The 25,124-nt window shown below is 38.0% G+C and overlaps 1 protein-coding gene across 2 annotated transcripts; it reads right to left on the bottom strand.

The window, feature by feature from the left end:
- Positions 1–372: 372 nt before the first annotated feature.
- On the bottom strand, positions 373–24,454 carry LOC111146823 (transmembrane protein 64). Of its 2 annotated transcripts, XM_022502521.1 has the most exons (3): positions 23,474–24,454; positions 9,285–9,440; positions 373–4,187 (listed from the first exon to the last, which is right to left on the bottom strand). In XM_022502521.1, exons 1-3 carry the CDS (start codon positions 24,275–24,277, stop codon positions 3,996–3,998), a joined length of 1,152 nt encoding a protein of 383 aa, XP_022358229.1. In that variant the 5' UTR covers positions 24,278–24,454; the 3' UTR covers positions 373–3,995. The 2 variants fall into 2 exon arrangements, with proteins under 2 accessions (XP_022358229.1, XP_022358230.1); XM_022502522.1 differs by lacking the exon at positions 9,285–9,440.
- Positions 24,455–25,124: the final 670 nt, after the last annotated feature.

Genomic DNA, 25,124 nt, shown 5'->3' with positions numbered 1-25,124 from the left:
GAACAAGGGTAGAGATCAACAGGAAATCATACCGGTGAAAGACTTTCATTATTATGAAGGCATTGTAAACATTACTGTAGCCTGGGACAAATGACAAGATTTTTTGACAGGTAGGTGGCATTTCATGATTTAGCGGTATAAGGGAAAAAAAAAATGGAAGGGGAAGTGCCAATGTTAGACACCAGAATCATCTCTCCAGAGGGCCTCTGCTATAACCATAACCACGACCACCCTCATCTAGTGTCACCACCATTCCATCTTAGAAGCATGTCTTCCCTTCCTCCTACGCTCCCTCCCATGTCACACGTCTCTATATCCATCAAATTATAGAGGGAAAGAAAGAGAAGAAAGAAGGAAAATAAAATATCACCTTTTATTTTCTCAGGCACACAAGTGATCTGGGATGTCAATTATCAAGAGATTTTACTGATTCACCCATTGAATTATCTATTTTAAATCTTCAGCTACCATAGAAAATAGTTTGCAGCAATCACTTAGCAATTCCAAAGTACCAAGTTATAATTTAGTTGTGAAATAAATTAACAGTTAATGTTCAATATGCACAGTTACCAGAACTCCTGAGTTTCAAATATCCTGTGGAACGGGTGATTCCTCTCCCTTCTTTAAAGGCTTTCAAACTTAAAGAGATGACCTTTAAAAAAAATATATCCTAAATAGCTGATTACAACAGAAATCAGCAATGTCCAATCTAAACACCAAACACTGTTATTTTGACCATTGTTCTGAAACAAAATTCCATCACCAAAGTCATCAACCTGGTCGGTCTCACTGTCCCTGAGGTCCTCCTGAACCTTTCTTTTTCTCTGCAAACACCACTTAGATTTGAATAGCGTGGACTTACCACGCATTTAAGGACTGACCTGTATCACCCTGACACATACCTATCCTCTTTCTCAAGCATTCTAAAGCTAGTCCCACAAATACGGACGTAAGTAAGCCATAGCACCTTCCCCAAGAACAGTCCAAATCAGCATTGTACATTAACACACACAGAAATGCTGGGACATGCTGGTGGCGAGACCATTGAGCTCAGTTACAGCAAGGTAAGTAAGAGTAACTACTGAACTTAGCTTCTCAAGGAGGGAAATGTCTTATAGTCATACATTTGACCCTACCAAAGGAAAGTCATCTTAGGTTTGCAGTTGGTTACAAAGTACATAAAACAAGACTATGGCAGGCTCGGAACAAATCGACCCAAGTCTCCTTTGAACACAAAGTAAAAACACGTGTTCTAATGACAGAGATTTGGTTCTATTATTTTCATAAACCAAAGAGTACAGATTTCAAGTTATTTCACAAATCAGATGATCAAATGAAAATGGACATGAAAGCACTTAGTAAATTATTATGTACACATTTTTAAAACGATGTGCTGTTTAAAAATAATTTACATGATAAAATTTGGCAAAGAGTAAACAAATCATTAACAATAAACCAAAAAAGTATGGAAAACTAAGGGAAAGGCCCAAAGAATTAAAAACAGAATATTATCTTTCATCATATTGAGAAATTAGGTATGTTGTATGATTTTTAAAACGTTCATAAAGCAACTTTATACTGCTGTTTGAAAAGTCAAAACATTTTATTTTAAAAATATACACTCTAGAACTGGAGGCATTATTTGGGCAACATACAAGGATCTCGTTAAATTTGCTGCTGCCATAAATCTGGGATGCAAGCTTAAAGATGGAGTGAATAAAGCATGGCAATGCTTCATACAGTTTGTAGAGAACACATCCAAAATCCAGTAACCAAATTCAGCTATCAAAAAGCATGAATATAATGGATTGTTGTTTACTTGGGAGGCTGGGAAATAATGAAGCAAAGGAAAATTGCAGCTTTAGATTAGTATTTTAGAAATAGTAAATCCATACTATTTTAAGTAAAAATGGATGATTTTATTATATAAAATTATGATTGGCAGAATACAGAAAAATTATTTCTCTTCTACCTTTACATATTTAAGTATGAAGCAAAATGCAACAATTGGAAGAACTCATTACAAACTACTAAAAGGTATTCATTTGGTGAAATTATTCAAGTTACAAAATGCTAAGTAAATAAATGCACTTCAATAGACATGAAGTGTAACACAAGTCTGAAAGTAGTGATCTTAAATTCCTTTAACAAAAACTTATCAAAAACAAGAAACACAAGAAAAATATTGTCAAGTTAGACAGAAAAGAATAAATCAAGCATATTGTTCATTGGGATTATTAAATTAAAATTATTTAAAAAAATAAAAACAAGTAATTAGGATAAAAGAAGAATAAGAATATTCTAGTACTGTATGTTTTTTTCTACCAAGGAAAGAAAGGAGGATTTGGAGGCCAATTAAGTACTGCAGACCCAGCTGCTTCTTGGATCATTTGCACTGAAGTCTTGGTATGGACATGTAAATGAACTTTTCTATTACCCAAAGGTGAAAAATCTTAGACATGATGAAGGTAAGGAAATCGATTATAACTCCAATAAGGGAAAAAACTTATGCATTAAAATCAAATGCAATGTGTCTTTAACATAAGACTAGAATAATCTGCTCCCAAAGAATTCTTTTGCACTTTAGTGAATCAGGGCAAAGGTTTTACCCTTATGAAAGGGCAAATGGGAGTTCTCTGATAAGGTGGAATCTTCATAGCCAAAAAAGAGATACCAACCAGAAAATTTGCATTTGTATCTATAATCTGGGTTGTAAAAAAAACACTAGTCATCAAGTTCACAACTAAACCATTTTAAAATCATAAGGTGATAGATGCATAATACATATGTCATATGAATCATATGCCAAATTACTGTATGATATACTCCTAAGTGCTATTAATAAATATACTCAATTCATGCTACAAGAGAAAGAATTGAGACTTAATTTCACATTTCAGAATTCCTGAGTCTTATCAGAGAAAAACAAGTACCAAAAAACAAACAAAATAAACCCACTTTATAGTAGGGCAAATAATACAAATTTGGGCATTAACAGTGTATTTATAGTTTTAAAGCTGAAGACTATGGGGACAAATATATATGTAACTCAGTGGACTGATAAACATGATTTTAAAGCTTGGTTTTTTTTTAAAAGGCGATTTGATCAAACAAGGCCACCTGAGTGACATCTTCAATGATGGTAAGTCCATCATTTTAAAGGATTAGATCTTTTATCTCAAAGCCTAATGATGAATATAAAAGGAAAAAGAAGTTTATTTTACTAAAACTTTTTAGTAAGACTGCAATGGGACAGCCCTTTGATGAAAGATCTAAGGAGAGTAAAGCCAATGTAATGGAATTAGAACATGGGTTCTAATTTGAGCCACTGCCCAATAATTTCCCTTTTACTTTGCATATTCCACAGTGAAAATAAAAAGGTATCTTAAGAGCACTTCAGTCCCACAATGTAGGATTTAAGCTTGTGTGAACAGGTGTAAATGGCCCTGCAATGATGCTTGCAAAAATACATTCAACTGAAAGTTAATGTCTATATTCTAACTTGTAAGGAAAAGGGAAGCAAAGTGGTCCCACTTAAAAAACAAAACAAAGAAACACTATCTTTTCTTAAAAGGATAAAGAACATCTAAATAATATCATACATTTAAAATTACATACTCTTACTCATCATTATAAGTAGGGAAGATGCTTACAACTTTTCATGGACTTTATAAATAAAGACACTAAGCAGAAAAATATTTGGGTTATTTCTCTGTTCATAAGTACCCAGAAAGAAAACAATTAAAAAACACTAAAGTGCAGACCTATAGGCCACGGAGGGCATAATAAATGATAAAGAGGTGCAGCCCAAATTTGCATCTACATGTACACTTACATATCCAGAAAATGATTCTTCCTTTAAAAAATTGTGCAATTTAAAAACTAGTCAGTTTTGTTTGTGCCGTATACAATTAGAACTTGTCTCTGCCCACTGGTAAGGTGACCACTGGACCTTGGACAGCACACTAGCTCTTGACAATCATACATTTCATCAGTCATACAATATTGATTCCACCTCCAGAAAATGTTAGGGTCCTCTTGTTGTAGAATGAAGAGCCACTGGTATTTGGTTGATTGCCTTTAACCAGAGAGGTTTTCAGTTCCATTTCACAAGCTACAATAGCTGCATTCAATTCCACTTGAGCTCGATGAACTACATAAAACATGAGGCCTATACTTATAATAATCTGTGAATAAAAATAAAACATTACAGTTAACAATATTTTACACAGGGGGAAAAAAGGAGAAATAAACCCAGTAAATATTTAGCTTAGAAATATTTCAAACAGGATGCTTCTCAAATATAGTCAGGTAAGAATTTTAAATAGATTATACACAGTTGCCATCCATTCTTTCCTTGGCTTCGTCTATTGAGAGTAGAGGGCTAAAATCTATATGTCATCAACACAGGGTATCAGGTTAACACAAGGCAAGCATACATCCCTTTTAGTCCATATACATGATGTTTGCTTGATAGAAGTCAAACTTGTCTCTTTGTACCAAAAAGCTTCCTTCAAGGATTTAAAAAAAAAAAAAAAAAAGTCGACAACAGAGGTCTGCCAACTAAATCTTAATTTAATTAATGTACTATATCTTTGCATGACCATAAATGTCCATAGGTATTCCTAAGTCCGCTTAGAGAGAAGCACTACCATTTGCAAATGAACTATCTGGTGCAGCCAAAATGCAAAATATCAAAAACCACTTAAAAAATGAAATGCTAATAAACTTCAAAAGAAATTAACAAGAGACCATGAACATGAAATTGTTTGTGCTTAGGGAAAAACAAAACAAAGGAAAACATGGTGATTGAGAAAAAATGCCCATCAAAGGGATGCTAGAAAAAGCACTGACATGAAAGTCAGGTGCCAGTCTTGGTTTAGCCACTCAACTAGTGATGTGATTTCACATTGCTATGTGGGGCTTCTGCTTCTCTCCAATAGGAAGCTGTGGCCCCTCTTTATGTGTTAAGATGCTTTAACATTCTATATACAGTTCATCAAAATGTCTAGGCAGTACACATCTTCTAACTTCATTTGTAAATCAGTTCTTCAGAGTTTGGAGCAAATAGTCTCAGTGCAACAAGGTTAGAACAGGTGACCTTTAATGTCCCAGTAAGTTTCAAAGGCTGATCTATCCACAGTGACCCTAAAATATAATACTGTTTCAATTAAGCCTATGCATAATTTTAGCAGTTTTGTGGGAAAAATATTCTAAATATAAGCATTGAGGGTAGTGGGGAAGTGCAGAGGCAGACATGCTGGGGGTGGATTAGAGAGGGGAATTTGGAACTTGTGAAAGGGAGGCACTAGTAAATGGGTATTCATTATGCCATAGAATTCTGAGCAAATTAGGTATTTTAAAGGTGGGCCTTCAAATCTTGTGTTGGTTCTCTAACATGTGAGCTCTCTTTAAAAAACAACCAAACAAACAAGATCTACTCACTGAAAACTCTCAGTCTGATACTTATCAGTGTTGTGATGACACCATGTGAAGTCATGGAAAGTACCTTAGAACTAACTTGGAAAGGGTGTGGATGAGATGCTAAACTCTGCCTCAGACATGTTGAATTTGAGGTGCTGAACAGAGATCCAAAGCAATGCAGGGAACAGGTCCAAAGCTATGGAAAGAAGGCTGGGCTCAAGATGTGTATCAGGGAGTCCTTACACAAATAAACATAACAGCAGCCAACTCAGTAATAGGATTTGCTAAGGAGAAAAGTTTTCAGAGTAAGAACAGAAAGCTTAGGCTAGAATCATGAGGAACATCAATTCTGGGGTGAAAAGAGGAAGAGATACTGATAAATGAACCAGGCAAGCAGAAAAAAAACAATCAAAATGATAAGGGAAAAAATGTTTTAAAAAGGCATGGTTAGCAGAATCTTAGGTTGCTAAGAAATCGAGCTAGATGAGAACTGGAAAGTGCATCTGATTTCAACAAAGTTGGTGATGACAGTCATAGAAGTAGGCTTAGATCTGGCAGAAAAACTTCTCAGGTTCCCAGTGAGGGTGAACTAGCTACAGCTCTACATGGGACTTTCCCCAGAGGCCCTTCTAGACCCAGGGCCTGGCAATTTGTACAGAGTCTTTTCCCAACACACCACCTTGGTGTAAATGTAAAAACAAAACAAAACAAAAACAAACAACAACAAAAACCAAAAACCTGTTTTAGAAAGTTTCCCTATTAAAACAAAAGAATCAAAGACAAAAGGCATCTCTTCTACTATCCACTGAAGAACAAGCTGAGAGCGTGAGCTGAACACAGACTGTTTAGTGGATTTCTTAGATGGAAATTGAGGGGTTTCCCATTTGAAGCCTTCTGATTTTTCTTTTAAGCAAAAGAGATAATCTGTTGACACTGAAGAGGAATGTGGGGTTAGAAATCAAAATTGTGAGGAGCTGAGATAGGTTTGCAGTAGTCACTGAGGCAATGGGGGAGTAGGAAGACAAAGGAAACAGTTGGGCTATGGGGCAATGTTGAGAAACCAGCAGAACGTTTGCAACGATGAATTAAATATTACCAATCCGGCCGTATGACTTCCCGAAAACAACAGGTGCAAAGCATATCAAACTTGGACTCATCCAGCGTTTTGGCTGCTGTGTACACAGAAAAATACAGGGCATGGAAAAGAGTAACTGAATTGCGAATCCACAGAATCCAAGTTGGATTCTTGTACAAGAAATAGTTGTGCCTTCCTCTGAACATCTATTTTGTATTGTTTTAATTTTATAGACACTGGGTTCTATTTAGGTGGCTATAAAGTTCAGAGGCAGATTCGTGGCTTATATCTAGCAAGTATGAGAAACCTCGTGAACACACTTACTCTACTTTCCACTTAAGCTTCATCCTTTTTTCCTATGGACTTCCCCCTTCAGGATGACTTCTTTTTCCTCTTGTTTTATTCTCCTGTAAATCTTTTATAAGCTGAATTAAATCCTTTCTGAAATATACTAAGCTATAAAGTAACATCAGTAAATAAAACTGAGGCATAAATATGTCTTTATTTTTTTTGTTGTGATGGTTATTGTTATCTTCATAAATGTCTGGGTTAAGAACTATTTGCCCTTTTTTCCCGTCTTGAATGCTAAACTTAAATTTGTCAACTCAAACAAAGGGGTATAAAATCACTGGATTAAAAAGAAGATCCTATATTTTTAGAAGCACAACTGACAAATACACGAACTATTTTTTTCTATTATAACTCTACCAATTATAGTTTAATGATTTACTAAGATGCTCAGAAATATAAAGTATCAAATAGTGAAAATATTATGAAAACTACTAATAATGACAAATTCTAATGACTCAAGCATAATATAAGGGGGGAGAAATATATTTCAAATGGATTATTCATTTCCAGGAAACTAGAAAAACATAAAATATACTTAAATTTATACTAAAAAAAATCTGAGAATGCAGGGTATGTTAGAATCTTATAGTACCTCGAGGTAATTAAAAACATACATTATCACGTACATATAATGTATAAAAAGGTTTAATATGTGATTAACATACTACATCAATAAAAATAAACCAACTATAATAAAAACCCTAAACCTAGATTCAGGTTCTTTAAAATATGTCTGTGTGTGTGTGTGTGTGTGTGTATAACTTTGTAGAAAAAAAGTAAAAAAAAAAAAAAAAAAAAAAAATTCCCTGAATGTCAAAAACATTACAAAATTTTTCATAAAGCAAGCCATTTAATTGATAGCTTTATTTATAGTTCAATATAAATATTCCTGGGCTCACTCTGTTTACTAAACTTGTACTACATAAGCACAGAGAAAATCAACTCTGGCTTTATTTATCATAATATTTTTAATACAATATAGTACCTTAAAAAAAGTGGAGAATAATACACTAAATTTCTAATATGGTATCATATATTTAATAACATAAATTAAAACTAACAAGTTAAGGGATCAATAAGATATCGGCTATCTCAGTGTTCTGCTCAGTAAACTATGGTCCTAGTTATGAACATAGTTCACAGAGCCAACTCCGTTTGTTTATATCATGGTTCTACCCCTTGTAGCTATGACTTTACACAAATCGCCCTCCACTAGTGTGCTGATAAACTAGCTCGTGGAGATCAGAGGTAGGAATCTTGATTTGGAGCACCTGCCATTGTCCATGGTATAAATACTCCTGCCACGATCAATTTCAAGTTACCACTGCTGATGTCACTGAACACGAAGTTGGGAAGAGATGTATACACAATAGGCTGGAGATATTAAAAATACATACCTTCCAGCCCTTTGGTAGGGATTAAAGGAGCTTAAATATATGGCATATAAAGATCTCAATAAAAGTTATTATCAGCATCTTACTAAATCATCAAAAATTATGGTGATTTTATATGTTGGTAAATCTCAGGAAGGACATGTAGCACAACCAAAGAAATGAGTTTTTTTTAACTCTTCCTGTTACAATTTAAAGGAACTGAATAAATATGCCTACACAGCTGGATTTTTCTCTCTTATCAACATTTTTTTATATGTAATCATATGTACCCTAAACTATATTACAATTCACATGGCAATAACAATCCATTATGCTAATCTTATTTAAATTTGTAATGAAATACTTCAGATGATTTTTATAAAGCAATACTTTCTAAAAATTATTTTGTTCTACATAAAATTGTACTGGAAAAAGTTTACATTGCCAGCATAATACTCTTAAAAAATATCAATTGGAGAGTTTAATAACTTGAAGATAAGACAAAAACCCAACTCTATCAAACCTCACTAAAATTATATTCAGAAGCATAGTATTAACAACACTTCACAAAAACCCAAAATAGAGTGATGACTTTGAAAATCACTGCAAAAAGAACCTTATTTTTGTCATCCCCCCCTTTTTTTTTTAAAGATTTTATTTATTTATTTGAGAGAGAGACAGTGAGAGAGAGCATGAGCGAGAAGGTCAGAGAGAGAAGCAGACTCCCCGTGGAGCTGGGAGCCCAATGCGGGACTGGATCCCGGGACTCCAGGATCATGACCTGAGCCAAAAGCAGTCGTCCAACCAACTAAGCCACCCAGGCATCCCTGTCATTCCCTTTTTAAAGAGAATTTTCAGTAAGTACCAATTCAGTTCTATAAACTTCCATATATCCACACAATTAAAATGTAAATGTCAAAATACGAAGTATAATCAAAAGAACAAGGAAAGACACAAAAAGGAAAAATCCTCCTAAATGATTTTCAATGAAATCTGTTGTAATGCCATAGAAAAAGGAAATTAAAAAAAAAAAAAAAGACAACCTTTGGCCTTAAACTCACCTGTAAACAAAAAACAAAATATCCACTAACACTCTGTTCTGCAATGACATCTTCCATTGTCCGCAGGGTGGTACCCAAGTAAGAATTCAGAAGCTGGGTAGGAAGCAGTCCAACCGAAGATGCCATCAGATAGTTGGGTAAGGAGAGATCAGTAATCTAGAAGAGCAGATTAAAGGAACTGATTCATTATCAAGTAAAATTTCAATTTTACATAAAACTGTGTGTACAAGTCTTATTAGTAGTTTTTCCTAGGGAGCTGAAACATTTACAAAGCATTCCAATTTTCTTCAATGATTATAAAGGGAATACATGCACAATGTAGATTTAGAATAAAATTCGAGTGTAAAGAAAAAATTTAGTATTCTATGATTCTACCACTGAAAGATAACATTTGTGACTATCTTTTTTCTTCAATGTAAATAAAATGTGTACACACAGATCATTTTGTAAAAACAGTTTTGTAAGTCTTCCTCATGTTAATTAATAATCTTGATAAGCATACTTTAGTGGCAGTGTGGTTACCAGGCTTTGAAGCCAAGTAACCCCATGATAGCATGTGAGTTCTGAGAATTCAGTGAACTACTGTGCATCCGAGCATCAGTTTTTTCATCTGTAAAATGAGGGTAATAACCAAACTTACATTGTTGTTGTCGAGATCAGAAATATTTGTACAATATGTAGCAAATGAATAGCACATGACTGACACTCAGAAAAGATAGATATTATCATTATTATGCAATTATACTACCACTATGTGGATCTAGCTCAATATAACCATTCTTCCACTATAGAATATTTAAATTGCTTACTTGTTTGTCTATATGTGATTATTTATTTATATTTCTGTTATTATAAATTTTTAAAAAACTGATGAAAACCTTTGTATATTAACCTGTGTACGGGTGTCTAAAATATTCCAACAAAACTCCTCCTCTGTTACTCATGTCCTTATGTGATCTTTTCCCCTAGAATGTGGTTTGGACCTGGTGCTTACTTAATAGCAAACAGCCTCTAGCAGAAGTGAAGAGATGTTACCTTCAATATCAGGTTACAAAAAGAGTAGAACTCCATCTCTCCCTACAGTAGACAAGCCATATCCTAAAGTAGCTTGATGGAGAGCGCCGTGAGGCAAGGAACTAATGTCTTAGCCTACAGCTAGCCAAGACCTGTGGCCATGTGAGTAAGCCTGGAGGCAGATAATCCCCCATCCACATCTTATCTATAGTCCTGGCCACCACTTGATTGCAGGGTTTTGAGAAAACCTGAGTCAGAAGCACCTGGCTATGCTGCAACAGAATTCCCAACCCACAGAAACTGGGAGCTAATAAATGCTTACTTTTATTTTATTTATTTATTTTATTTTTTAAAGTCACTCAAGTTTTGGAGTGTTATACAGGAAGAAATGACTAATACAATATGTATCTCCATTATTTTAGGATAGATCACTAGGAATAGAATTATTGGATCCAATAGTAAAGCCTGTTTTTCCAAAAAGTTCACACTGATTTATGTATCTATCAATAAATAATCCATGAGTGTGTGTTTCGTCATACTCTTACCAACTCTAAGTATTAAATTTCAATCTTTCCTAGTCTGATGGAGCAAAAATGGTATTTCATGATTGTTTATCTTACACATTTTAATGTATTTTGATATTAGTTTTAAATATACATTTTCTTATTTGCATTTCTTTATGGCTTTCCTTGTTCATGTTTGTCCATTTTTATTGGAATGTTAAAATTTTTTATTTATTCGTAAGAGTTCTATAAATAGTAAGGGCAACCTTTGTCTATTATATTTGGCAAATATTTTCCACTATTTAATATAATAATAATAATATAATATATATATTATATATAATATATATTATAATAATAATATAATATATTATAAATATATTCCACTAAAATATTTTCCAAATATTTTCCACTTAAGTGTCCCTTATATTTTATGTTTTGACATACACATTTCAAAATTTTTACATAATCAAATATTATCAATCTTTTCCTCTGATTTTTTTCCTTTTTTTTTTCTTTAACTTTAGGTCTTTTTAGGTTTTTTTTTTTTTTTTAAGATTTTATTTATTTGTCACAAAGAGAGAGAGCACAAACAGGCAGAGTGGCAGGCAGAGGCAGAGGAAGAAGGGCTCCCTGCTGAGCAAGGTACCCTGATGCGGGACTCAAACCTAAGACCTGGGATCACGACTGAAGCTGAAGGGAGCCACTTGATCGACTAAGCCACCCAGGTGTCCCAGATCCTTTTTTTTTTTTTTTTTAAACGTGTATTTCTTTTCTGATTCTATTTTCCTTTTTAACATTTACCACTTATTCCTTCTGGAATTAAAGGTGAGGATATAGAATATATAGGATATTCCTCCCCTTCTTCAAGAGCCAATCTCCCTAGCAGTACTTACTGAATAATCAATAACTTCTCCTATGATTTGTGATGTTTACTTTGTTACAAATGAAGTAATTATATATAAAAAGTCTACCTGGGGCTCTAATAATCTCCAGTGACATCTTAAATCCTGTATTGAAACCAAATTGTTGCAAAGACTATCAGTTAATATCTGACAAAGAATTCCCTATCCTGCAAATCCTTTCATTACTCTTCTTTTTTTAAAGCTGCCATAACTATTCATACCTATTCGTTTTTAGAGATAAGTTTTAGGATCATTCTGTCACTCAAAAGAAAAAATCAGTACATTTTATATTGGGACTATGGTAAATTTATAAATTAATCTGGATAGAACTGAAATCCCCACAATATTCAATATTCTTATCCAGAATGTTATCTATAATTACTCAAAATCTTTACATCTCTTACTAAAGTTTGATGGTTTTATTTATATAATACATTTCTTATTCATGTACCTTTAAGCATTTGTGGTTTTGTTGTTGCTAGTGCTATTAATTTTGAAAATAATTTTTCTATATATCCCCATCCAGGTTTACTAGTATGCAAGAAAATTATTGGACATTTTATTAAACTTTTTTGGGGGGCTGATGTTAAGATCTGGTATTTTAAGAGTAACCTACAATTATTCTAACTACACTCTAATCTAATCATGTAAGTCGCATTTTCAGTAAAGCTACATTCATCTCCACTCACAGATGATTAACTCGAGATACACCACTGCTGGTTTGGAAAGAATACTACTGCGACTAGTTAACAATTTAACTCAGCAACTGTTGGCTCCAGGCCGCCCATGTAAGATGTTCTGGTTGGTGCCTGCAAGAGACGGAAAGTAAGATACAACTCCTACCTCAAAGGGTTTACACACTGACAAAGACACATCAACTACCTCAAAAACAGGCAGTAAAGGATTCTTGAGAAGGACTATGTGTAGAGTGTTAAAGAGTAATCAGGGATTAATATTTGCTGCAGGAATAGGGGCCAAAGGGCAACCAAGTGGGAAAAGAGGCATTTGAAATGGACTCTGAAAGCCAAATATGGGTTTGGCAAGCAGAGACAGGTGGGATGAGGAAGCTAAGGTGTTCTAAGAAGGGACTGAACAGGGACAATAGGGCACAGGATGTACCCGTGAGTTTGGCAGTGGGGTGTGGATTGTTTAGAGCACATGCAAGGGAATCCTATACAGGACAAGGCCTTCCTTAGGGTGATGCTTGTTAGGGGCCTGGGATGAAAAGGGAAACAAGTCTGTACCTAGTAGAAAAGCACTAGAGAGTCTAGTCAAGAAATGAGGTCAATGAGAGGAAGAAAGGCTCCTCTGTCAGTTTGGGGTAGTTATAGAAGAGACTACTCTTTAGAATAAACATGTCAAATGTATAAAATGAGTACATATGACAAAAAATGAATCATAAAAATTACTGCAGTTAATAATAAAACATTACAGGTTTTGGAGGTTGTTAATCTTTAAAGTAAATATTTCATTTCCAAAATGTCAGAATGCAAAGCTTCAGTCCATAGTCTTTAAATGTAATGAAATTTCTCCAAGTAAAACATAAAATTGACATTCACATGGAAATCAGGAATATCCAAATGGCGATGTTAAGAACTGATCTCATAAATGTGAAATAACTCTACAACTCAACTCTTTAACAAGACCTTTGTCCAAAGGAGAAATCAAATATCACCAAACCTTTTATGACAGAACTTCATCCTAGGGAAAAAACAAGTGTTACTGTTTACATATATGCCCTTTCTGAAAAGCTGTGTATCAAAAGAAAGTAAAAAACTAATTTTGGCTAATTGTTTTAAACACTTACACTGGAGTGTCAAGTAATTTAACCAGTACAGCAACACAGTCACATACACACACATTTTTCAGCTAGTACTAACTTTATTAAGATAAACAGTTCCAAATTATTCCAATACACCACTTCCTATATGCTAAGGTCCTATTCAGAATCTGCACCTGGCTCCATTCTTTGAAAAACATAATAAATTTAGAATACTTGTTCCCACAAAGACCTATCCAAGCTTCTCTTCCCAATAAGTTCTCACCCACCAACTTCTTAAAAATCTGTCTGCTTGTCTTTCTTGCCAGAAAGACATTAAATGTGAGCGTAGAATATTATCATTGGAGTTTCTGCCTACAACATCCTGGGATCTTGGCTCAAGATTGTTTTCCTACTCCAAAGAACTCCTAGAAATCTCAGCCTAGGATGTCATTGCTGTCTTGTTGCTCAGTCTCTGTGATCACAGAACTCAAGAACTCAGGGATGGTGTTACCTTGATTGCCATCCTCCCATGCTTTTAATACTCTAGAAGCACTGTAGAGGCATATACATTCTTAGTCCTAGAGGTACTGTGCTTTCCTTGGAGATGGAATTCATTTCTCTGGGCTGGTATGGGTTAATGTAGGACATGACCTTATACCAAATAAATCCTGAAAACAAAGAGCCCATTCAAGGGGCTGGGGCAGGGGGGCGGGGGGGCACAACAAAAAAGAAAAAGAAGAAGAAGAAGAAGAAGGAGGAGGAGGAGGAAGAGGGGAGGAGGGAGAAAGAAAAGGAAAAATGCTTAACTCAAAAGAGCTAGAGCTGACTGATCTTTGGGGCGGACAGTAAGAGAACTTCTATCTTCAGACGGATCACTCAAATGCTCCCAGAACCCGGGGCCTGCTGTCCTCTACCACACAGCACAAAATTCAGCTCACCAGGCAACCCCTCCACTTTCTGAGTTTCCAGCTACTTATACAATGGCTTTACTGGATTTAATTTAATCCACTAAGAAACTATGTAATTTTTACACAGAATACCTTGACATAGACCTAATGAAGAATATAAAGAGGATCTATCTGTGTTTAGAAGAACTCAGATTTTATCCACAGTTTTGTGAATCTAATATTAGTTTCAGCAAATTATACTTTCCTAAATTTTCTTGTCTTATACAAAAACAATGCTGTTTTATTGACAAAGTTGCAATTAAGGTAAATTCCAATTAAAAATATATTTAATAATATTATATAGGAAAAAAAATCATGAATCCCCAAAATAATTTTTAAGAAAGGAATGGCAAAAGGAAATGAAAATGAGTACAGTCAATCTTTTCATCTAATTACTACTTATTGATAAACTGCATATATACATATCCTCAAAATACTATTGATATTTCAGAAACAGTTGCAAATGGCAACTAGAGTTGACCCTTGAACACCACGGGTTTGAACTATGCAATTCCACTTACACATGGATTTCTCCCAGTAAAGACAGTACACTCTGCACATGTATTACTCTTATGATTTTCTTAATGGCATTTTCTTTTCTCTAGCTTACTTTATTGTAAGAAAACAGTAGATAATGTTATTTGTATACAATAACATACAAAATATTTGTGTATTGACTGCTTATGCTATCAGTAAGGCTTCTGGTCAACACTAGGCTAAAGTTTTTTGGGGAGTAGATTTCTGACTGGGGGGGTCAGTACCCAACCCCTGCATTGTTCTGAGGATCAACTATAGTTTTCACTTCCAGAAATATAAAAATTTAAAAACGAGTATAAGAAAGGACATTAACTGCCCATTTCCCCTTCTTTTTCCTTCCCTCCCCAAAATACTTCTCCTCATGTCCCCAATCTCAGTTTCCCTAATTAGACACCTCAAAAGTCAGTCACACAGCTCATTCTTCCCTCATTCCCATGTCTACTCATCTGCCCTGTCTTTCAATGCCACTTTCTAATACCTAAGAAATCTACCTACTGTCTATTCTGCTCCTAGTCAGTCTCTCCTCTCTAGTATGGACACGGACAGGAGACCTACCCGCACTCACCAACTATGCTAAATCCTGGAGAAATCTTTTAAAAAGCTAGATCTAATCCTGCTTAACTCTTACTTCTGCCATCAGAATACGGTTCAGGTTCACTTCCACAGGAAATGCGCTTCATGACCCCAACTCTGATTTCCTCATGCTTCATGTCACATTATGTTCCAGGCACATCAAAATTCTCTTGTTCTTAAAACACTCCTTGCTCTCTTTTCCTTCTGGGCCTTTGCACAATGTTCCTTCTGGCAAGGAAACTCATATCCTTCCTCCCACTCCTCTTTCTTGGGCAAAAGTCCTAAACTTTCTTTTACTACTCAGTCATGGACATCTCTAGCAAAGCTTCCCTGAGCTCCCAGGTCTGCATTAAGAACAGCTTTAAGGGGGCGCCTGGGTGGCTCAGTGGGTTAAGCCGCTGCCTTCGGCTCAGGTCATGATCTCGGGGTCCTGTGATGGAGTCCCGCATCGGGCTCTCTGCTCAGCGGGGAGCCTGCTTCCCTCTCTCTCTCTCTCTGCCTGCCCCTCTGTCTACTTGTGATCTCTCTCTGTCAAATAAATAAATAAAATCTTAAAAAAAAAAAAAAGAACAGCTTTAAGGTTGTCTGAGAGGACACTAGGCCATCCCTATCCCCTTCACACTAGAGAGTAACTAAAGATCTCACCACCTGTTTGCCCTTCACCTCTTCCCCAGACTAGAAATTCTATGAAGAAAAGGACCTCTCTTGTTCTTTATTGTCTTTAGCATGATGTCTACTATATATTATATGCTAAATATATACTCATTGGATGTTGACGATATCAACATCAAAATTGTTTATAAATGTTGAGACTTATAATAATTGTCAGTTTATAAACAGGTGAGGATGCAAAGTCCACTTGTAATCAGTTGTTCAGATATTGAGAACACCTTCCCCCAACCCCCAGAAGGAAAAAATGTTAGAAATGAAAATTATCAGCAAAATTTATGCCATACTATACCTAGAATGTTATTTCCACTAGACTGTAAGCTCCTTAAAGAATCTGGGATGAACTTTGCCTTGTTCATGGTTATAACTCTAGCATCTAGAACAGCAGTGGGCACAAATTTGGTAACTACCAGTTACTTATTAAGTGAATATTGAATGAACACTAAAAGCATTTCCAGTAACCTCTAAGGTCAACCTAATGTCAAGGTTGAGACCCTCTGGTTAAGCAGCAACTGTGAAAGTGCTAGGAAAAGTCTTGCTACTGGGGAGAACAGACAAGGCAGAGGCTCGGAGAGAAGAGACCCACTCCAACAGCCAAAGAGGCCTGTGATGTATAGGCTTCTACAGACAAAGATGGTTAGGTCAGTAAGTCTACCTACAAAGTAGAGGCCATCTTCTTATATACAGATCTTTTCATTAGTTCAATGTACCTAAATTAGGAACTGCTTTTGATGGTTAATATTTAGGGGGCCACTGATCCATCTGAGAATCTGATTAATACACACACACACACTAAACCTTTTCCCCAGAAAAAACACACACACACACACACACACACACACACTTTACTGAATATACTTTCTGGAACATAAATTAAAAAGATTTTATTTGTAGAGTTGAAAAACTATAGGCTTATTACTTTTACTCACCCCCCAAAAATTTATCAAATGCCTTCTATACATAAGACCCAGCTGTCAGCAGGGAAAAAGACAAAAAACCAGAAAAACCATAGTTGACTGTGTCCATTTTAGGTCATTCTGTACCATTTGTAATGACCAAAATGCCCATTACATCCAGTAAAACGTGACAAGAATCATTTATAACATTTACTCACAATGTTATATAAGGAAAACACAAGAATTCAATAATGTAAAGACTACAAAAATAAACATTAAAATGTTAATGATGATTTTCTTCTTTGTGCTTAACTATATGTTCCCATGTTTACAATGAGCACTGCTAAACAAATACTGTTGAAATAAGTTTTAATAAAACCCATTTGCTCTTAAAGAATTTTTTTAAATCAGGATAAGGGACAATAAGACATATTGTATGTGTTATTAAGATACAGTAGGCTAAAAATACTGATTTGTCAATCGAAAGCCCACAGATGAGGCATCAAAAACTAATGAGATAACTGAAGGGGCAGAAAGAAGGGTAAAGTTTTGAAGAAGTCATGGCCAGTTGGACTCAGTGGCACTGTGAGGCCTAAGGGTGTGGGCTGAGGTGGCATCACATTTGTTAACTTAGCCATCACATCTGCTCCTTCAGAGATAAGACTCCAAGGTCCTTCAAAACACACACTGATCTCTGTCTTGCTATTCTCTCCAAACCATACCAGTGGCAGTGAATCAGTACACTTAATAGTGAGAAGGAAGGATCGTCAGGTATGCTGGTACAGTGATAAGCGCCATGACCCATCACCTATATCTGACTCGATGGCTAGAGCTATAAGACAGAATAAGAGTTTAGGATGAGAAAACATTTTTATAAAACATACTATCACCAAACTGTTAAAATAAAGGGGGATATTAAATTGTTGCTCAGAACATTTGCCTTCTGAAAAGCAAACTATGAGACCTTGTCTCTCCCCTTACAAATAAGATGACTGGGGGGCATATCATTAAATGACGTCATCAAAGTCACACAGGAGCAGAGACAGAACTACAGGTCCCCAACGAGTTCATGAGGCTAAGGCTTTACCATACTTGTGGTCTTATGATCACCAGCCTGTCAAAACTTTAATTGTAAAATCAATTTCAGTTTGACTATGAACTAAACTACTAAAACTCTTCTTTCTCTTGATTACTCAGTGCAAATCTGAGGAAAATTCATTCTTTACATAAGCTCCAAGTTCGTCTTTAATCACATTTTGCTGTCATTTAGTTAGTATATCAGTTTCACAGCTCCCTGCCCCTCCCCAAACCAACAGAAAATCTTTCTGTTGCTGTTTTTAACCTATTGTGGGCTCATAAAAATAACTAAAGTAATTAACAGTTTGCTAACACATAATTCTTTAAAATGGTTCCACTGAAAAGAGAGCCAGGGTGATAGGGACAGGCCTTGCACTTTCAAATTTACTCATTTCTATTTTGTGTGCATTCTACTCACAGTACCCATGTATTTACTGCTTTTGTTTTCAAAAAGATAATTTTGTTAAATACAAAGGTAAGTAAGTTATACAGGAGAGCTTAGCAGCTTCAGGCTTAAAGGCTGTTTTATTAGAGTCACTGCTGAAGTCCTAATGCAAACTTTTCCTATAGTACCAGGCAAGACATAGCCTAGGTTTTGCAGCCCATGGGGTTTCTGAAAAAGGAAAGGAAAAAGGGAAACCTGAATTTTCAAAGCTACAGACAAGATTTGCTGTTTGAATCAGAAATATCATGTCTACTTCCTAGAATGCTAAGGATTAAAGTGAACACATCAAAGAGCATTTAGTAATTGAGGAATGGCAAGAGACAGGGTACAGAAGTATCTATGCTGTGAGGGTCTGGAATTTATCCTGAGGGGAAAAGAAAACCCATTTGAGAGTTTCCTGCAGGGGAATAACAAGATCAGATTTGCATTTCAGAAAGAACTTTCTGGAGAGAGAAAAAATTGGAACTCCTTGGCTCAGAGGCAAGGAGACCAGGTGGGAGGCCGGCCGAGACACCTGAACCAGAATGATGGCAGGGGGTCAAACAGACGTGTTCAGGAGTCCGGATCCATAGGGTGTGGATGATTCCTTGTGGGGGATGGGAGAGAAAGGAGGTAATCAAGCGACAGTGTCATGAAGACTGCTACCAGACAGCCCAGTTCTAGCTCCTTCCAGGCATCTGCGTGACTCTTTTTAAGTTACCGCTGGCCAGGTAACTTGTTCAGGCCAGTAAAAAGTGAGATGATTTCCAGATGAAAGCTTTAAAATTCACCACATCCCAGTAACCAAGTGAAAGATGGTGGCTCTGTCAGCCTGGATCCCAGGGTAAAAGGGATCTAAAGCAAAGGTTCCCTGCCCCTTCCCCAAGCCACGCTGAACATGAATCTGTGTCAACAGGTAAGCAAACCTCTACTTCCTAGCTCACTGAGATTCAGGGGTTTCTACTACAGCATAACTTAACCTGTCCTGACTGGAGCTGTAAGAAATGCTCATCCTAGACGTGTGTCCAGATAAGAACAATACTGAGAAATACGCACAAACTATAAGTCTGTAAATCTGTCTTCATAGGCAGATGTCTTCATAGGCAAGGCAGCTACAGGTACAAGATTACAGTAAAAACAGCGAGCTTTAACTATTTCCCAGCCCAAAAAAAAGGTGCATTTTTTTAAAGGAAAAAATTTAAATATGTACTTGGGAAATTATATTTTTTATGATCTAATAATTGATACTATGAGATGTATGTACTTTTTTCTTATTTCAACAGTTTCAAGATCGGGTAGTGTCCATGTGCCTATCCCTTTTTAGCACACATGGAAAAAGCAAAGAAATATGGTTAATAAAAGACACAAAGCAAAGGAGAGCCCCTTACCTTCTTCTATATTTTAACCTTTACAATCATCTCCTGTGTCTAAAATGTAAATACCACTACATGCACCACTAATAATGATAATGATTGCTAACAACAGCAGAACTGACTATGTGCCAGGCAATACTTGGAAGTCTTCACTACACCAGCTTATTTAACTCTCATAACTCAGCATGGACTAATCAAGGACTATTTCTAAAGCCTATGCCTCTCATGATCACTACACCTCACTTCCTCTTTAAGGTAACTCAGATAAACTTCTTTAATCATGGGCATTAAGAAAATGAGTTTTCTTAATGGAATAGAGAGTGGAGTGGCGGGGAGATCTTTTAAAAGATGGGAAGGAAAGAAAAAAACATAAATAAGCCTGGAAAGTGAGCAGCTATGGGCAGTCAGAGGGGTATGGGGATAGAAAGGGTGGAGGTAGAATGAAGTTCTAGAGAAGAAAAAAGAAAGTCAGACTAAAACAAAAATCAGCCTAAACTAAGCTTTCTTTTCACCCACATACCCTGGGTGAATTTAGTAAACTGTTTTGGTTGAAAGAGCTAATAAGCAGATTGTTAAGAAGAAAAAAATCAAATGTAACAGACTCTGTTCACTGGCTCTACAAGCCACCCTACTTAACAGCTATGAATATGAATATTAGTGTGACACATCTTATCAGCCCATCCTGCTGTCAAAACGCTGCTCCCACTTGCTAGGTAAGTGACCCCGAACAAGTCCCTGGAAGGCTAAGCCTCTGTTTCTTCCTCAGTAAAATTATGCTAATAATGAGACCATTTTCCTTTTTTTTTCCTTCTTTGCTCTTGACCCCACAGCACCAACTTGAGTTGCCTCTTGTCAAGTGCGGTTTCAACTATATAATTACCTTATTTCCAAGAACAAAGTAAAACTTCTAATTCACATATTTAATATGTTAAAAACATTTTTAAAAAACTGTCTCACTTATTTTTAATTATTTTATTCACTGATTTTAGAGAGAGAGGAGGGGAAGAGGGTGAGGGAGCGAGAATCAAGCAGATTCCCTGCTGAGTACGGAACAGGACATGGAGCTCGGGGCCAGGACCCTGAGATCAGGACCTGAGCCAAAACCAAAAACTGAACACTTAACTGAATGAGCCACCCAGGCTCTCCAAAACTGTCTTATTTTTAATTAAACATATATAATGAGTCCTTACTATATACCCAGGACTACAGCAGCTATTAAATATACAATGGACTATGGTGAGTGCTGCAAAGTGTGTAAACCTGGCGATTCACAGACCTGTACCCCTGGGGATAAAAATACATTATATGTTTATATAAAAAAAAAATTAAAAAAAAAAATACAATGAAGAAATAGAGCCATGGGTTGAGACCCTACCATCAAACCATAGTGCAGAGTTCTACTTTATCATTTATTTAGTACCCAGGTGACCCTGGGTAATAACAACGGTAATGGTGACCAAAAAGAACACATGTTTGTTAAGCCAGGCTCTATTGCAGGTATTTATCTTATGTAATTGTCTCAATGATCCTATGAAGTAGGTACCATTTCTCTTCCCATTTTGCAAATAAGGAGCTGACCACAGAGAGGACAAGCAACCTGACCAAGGTCAATAGATTCGATGCAGACAGTAGGACTCCAGAGCACTAGTCCTATGCTACAAACTGTTAAACAAGTCTACACTATATGCATAAATACATTCTGCAGAGCTGGTTTAAAGATTAGAAATAATATCTGGAAAGAGCTTAGGGTAGTAAGCACACAGTAAATGAACAAGAAAAGGCACAAGGATACAAGCTATACTGGAGAACAAAGCAAATATTCAGGTTCCTTAGTCCCAATCCTCTTCCAAAGTCTTAGAAAACTTGATCTATTTTACCCAAGGTTGGATCAAAGTTCATGTTTATACTTAATACGATAAGTTGTTGTAAAACGGAAAAATTTAAGGCAAAAAACTACCAAACCATCATAAACACCAAAACTTCTCTCTACCTAAAAAGACAGTTACCTATTTCCATGCCTCCATAAGCCTCATTCTAGTCGCTGCTGTTGATTAATATCAACATGAGACTTGCAAAAGGCATTTAAAAGAAAGAGAAAAATTAAAAATTCTTAATTTCATCACAAAAATGGTAGGTTGGTAGAATTATTATTATTTTTTTTTTAGATAAACTGCTAGTTTATTCAAATTGTTTATCCTGGTGGTTACAGCTTGTTAAAGTTATATATTGGTTTGAAAGCAATTCGTGGTGATAAAAATTATTCAAACTAATGAATAAGGAGATATTTGGGCTTTAAAAGGATACCACACTCCTAAAAATACCAATCTTTACCTTTTAGGAATCCGTGGTTGGAATTATTCTTAATACAAAACAAAACGAGAAAGTTTCTAAAGACTAACAATATTTTGAAAACAATACAATGTATCAGAATCACTAACATAATATACCTATTATGGAATGTTTATACACCTATATATGTATATATACATATATATACCTATACCTATGGTTTTGAGCGCTACATCTCTTTACTTCCATATCACAGTTTTATTTAAGTCAAGCTGAAGGGCTGAGTTCCTGGAAATCGCTATATGAACTCTTTGTAGCTTACAATCATTGACTCTGGGGAACTCAGTAATCTAGTTCAATGCCTTCACCTTAGAAAAGAGGAAAGCAAGGACATATAGGGTTAATGATGTGGTCCAAAGTCAAGAAGTTTGTAAAGACCTCATTCCTTTCTTCCAGGCAGATGGTCTCTTCACTAGCAGTATTTCTACTCCTCAGTTGCAATGAGCTTGAGAAAACTAACTAAATAAATAATACAAGGCAAAAAAGAGTGTAGAAGGTGTGTATAAAGAAAAATATATGCTTACTAAGCAAAAGATTATCTGTCCTATTTTGTTTTATTCCCTACCTAATGATTTCGAATTGCAGTTCCTCCAAAGAAAAATAAACAGGAGGATTTCCCCCTTTTGCACTGTATTAAAGCAAATTACTTTGTGAAGAACAGGCCTATTAAAGTTTTAGGAGACTATAATATGGAGTCTGAAGCTACCCCCTCCACTGTTTACCCAAACACTTCCTTCAGCCCCATGTCGTTAAAAACTTGAGTTAAAACCTTGGATGCATTTTTGCAGGCGAGAGAGAGAGCTAGGAATGTGAAGCCTTCACTCCCTGACTGTTGCCAAAGCTGCTACAGAAATAAGATGACAAATGTTTAAAACGGACATTTTCATCCATCTCCCCTCGAAGTTAAAAGGGCTCTTCATTTTAGTCACACTAATATGCCAAAAAAGAGGAGTTCTTTCTCTACCAGGTCTGAGGTCCCGACTTAAGATTTGTTTTATTTGTATGAGATTTCTCAGGGTGCGACACAAAGTGATTCTAACTCCTGTTGTCAATGTCACTTCTCTTCTGGCATTTATCTGATGGAGCGCCCTCCCAGGGCCGTCACAAGACCGCTGGAAACAGTCTTGGAAAGGGATGGGGGACAGCGGGACACCACTCACCGAGAACACTGCATTCTGAAGCCCAAAAGGTATGGGGGTCAGTCTGGCCAGCGCCACCACTTTCAGGCCGCTTCCTCCCTCCACGACGCGAATAACGGCGCTCAGTTTCTCGCTGCTCTGGATCCTGGCGGCCACCCAGGCAGTGAGCAGCCGCTTGCAGACCACATGGGCGATGAAGGTGCCGATGAGGACGCCCACCACCATCAGTCCCATGCCCAGCACGAAGCCGTACAGGTAGCCGGCGGCCACGTTGAGCACGATGTAGCCCCAACCGCAGGGGAACGAAACCACGATGAAGCCCACGACGAAGAGCAGGACTCCGAGTAGGGAGTCGAGGCTCTCCACCCAGAGCAGGAGGTGCTGTAGGTAGCGGCGGACCAGGGCCAGGGAAGCGAAGCACAGCGCGGCCAGCACACACACCAGCACGAGGCTCCGGCACCAACAGGTGCTGCCGAGGCAGCAGCAGCGCCAGTTTCTCACCTCCGCCACGCCGACCACCACGCCGCCGCCGCCGCCGCCGCCGCTCCCGGGGCAGCTCGCCAAGGCCCCGCCCGGCGCCGGCAGCTCCGAGGCCGCTGGCGGACCGTGGCGCTCCAGATAGGCGCCGAGCAGGGCGCCCGAGGCAGCAGCCGCCGCCGCCGCTGCGCTCGCCCCGCCTCCGCGGGGGAGGCAATCGGCCGCGTCGTCCCCGCCCGCTGCCCGCGGCAGGGCCCAGCGGGCCGGCGGCTCGGTTCGGCCCTGGAGGGCGGCGTGCTGCAGGAGCCGGGGGAGTGCCTGGAGCAGGCTCCCGCCAGGACTCCACATGCCTCGGCCGGCGCGGGCCCTCAGCCAGCCAGCCCCTCCGCCGCGGCGCCTATCAGGCAGCGGCCCTTCATGGCGCCCGGTACGCCCTGCCTCGACTCCCTGCGTCCGCTCGGGGAGCAGGAGAGGGCCCGGGGTAAGGGCGAGGACTCAGAGGCGAAGGGACGGGTCCGACCGAGAGTGAGCAAACTCTGTACCCAGCACCGGCCGGGCCCGCCCCTTTTCGGCCAGAGGGGTGGGGGCCTCGGCGCGGGGGCGGGGCCTAGCGTGAGCGGCATTCTGGCCCCGCCCCTCCGACGCACAGTCGGGCCAGCAGCAGGGATGGTGAGGAGGGGGCCGGTGGCGGCCGCGGGGGCGGTCTAGCGCTGGGGCTGCTGAGAGGAGTTGCTGGGAGGAGAGGAGGATTCGAGGGGACGCAGGTACGGGAGAGGGAAAGAGGTGTCAGCGAAGTAGAGAGTGCGGTGAGGGGCTGGGGCCAGGCGCGCTCCCGACCTTTCCTGGCGGGCGCGCGCTTGCCTGCGTGTCAGGCGCGCGCTCTCCCGCCCCCCAACCTCGGACCCAGTCCCAGTCCGCCAAGCTGCTTGGATCCTTGCCCATTGGTCGTTTCTGCAGTAACCTCTGATTCAAGCGAACAGCTTGTGGGACGCTCACATCCACAGCTCTTTAGGCGACACTGGAGGAAGAAGAGTTCTTGATTTGCTCTGAGGAGAATTTGCTCATTTTTACCTCCCCAGTCCCCATGGGGGTATCAGATCCTTCTGGAGATGGAGTAATTAGGTAGAAAGGCCCACCCTTGACAGAATGCCCTTTCTGACCCAGAGATCCTTTACCAAGTGCTAGACACTTGGAC

This window comes from Enhydra lutris, unplaced genomic scaffold (genome assembly GCF_002288905.1).
Source record: "Enhydra lutris kenyoni isolate GAN:26980312 unplaced genomic scaffold, ASM228890v2 scaffoldscaffold14, whole genome shotgun sequence".
NCBI classification, from domain to species: domain Eukaryota; kingdom Metazoa; phylum Chordata; class Mammalia; order Carnivora; family Mustelidae; genus Enhydra; species Enhydra lutris.
Note: the sequence above shows the minus strand (reverse complement) of the source record. Positions and strands in the feature narration are given on the sequence as shown.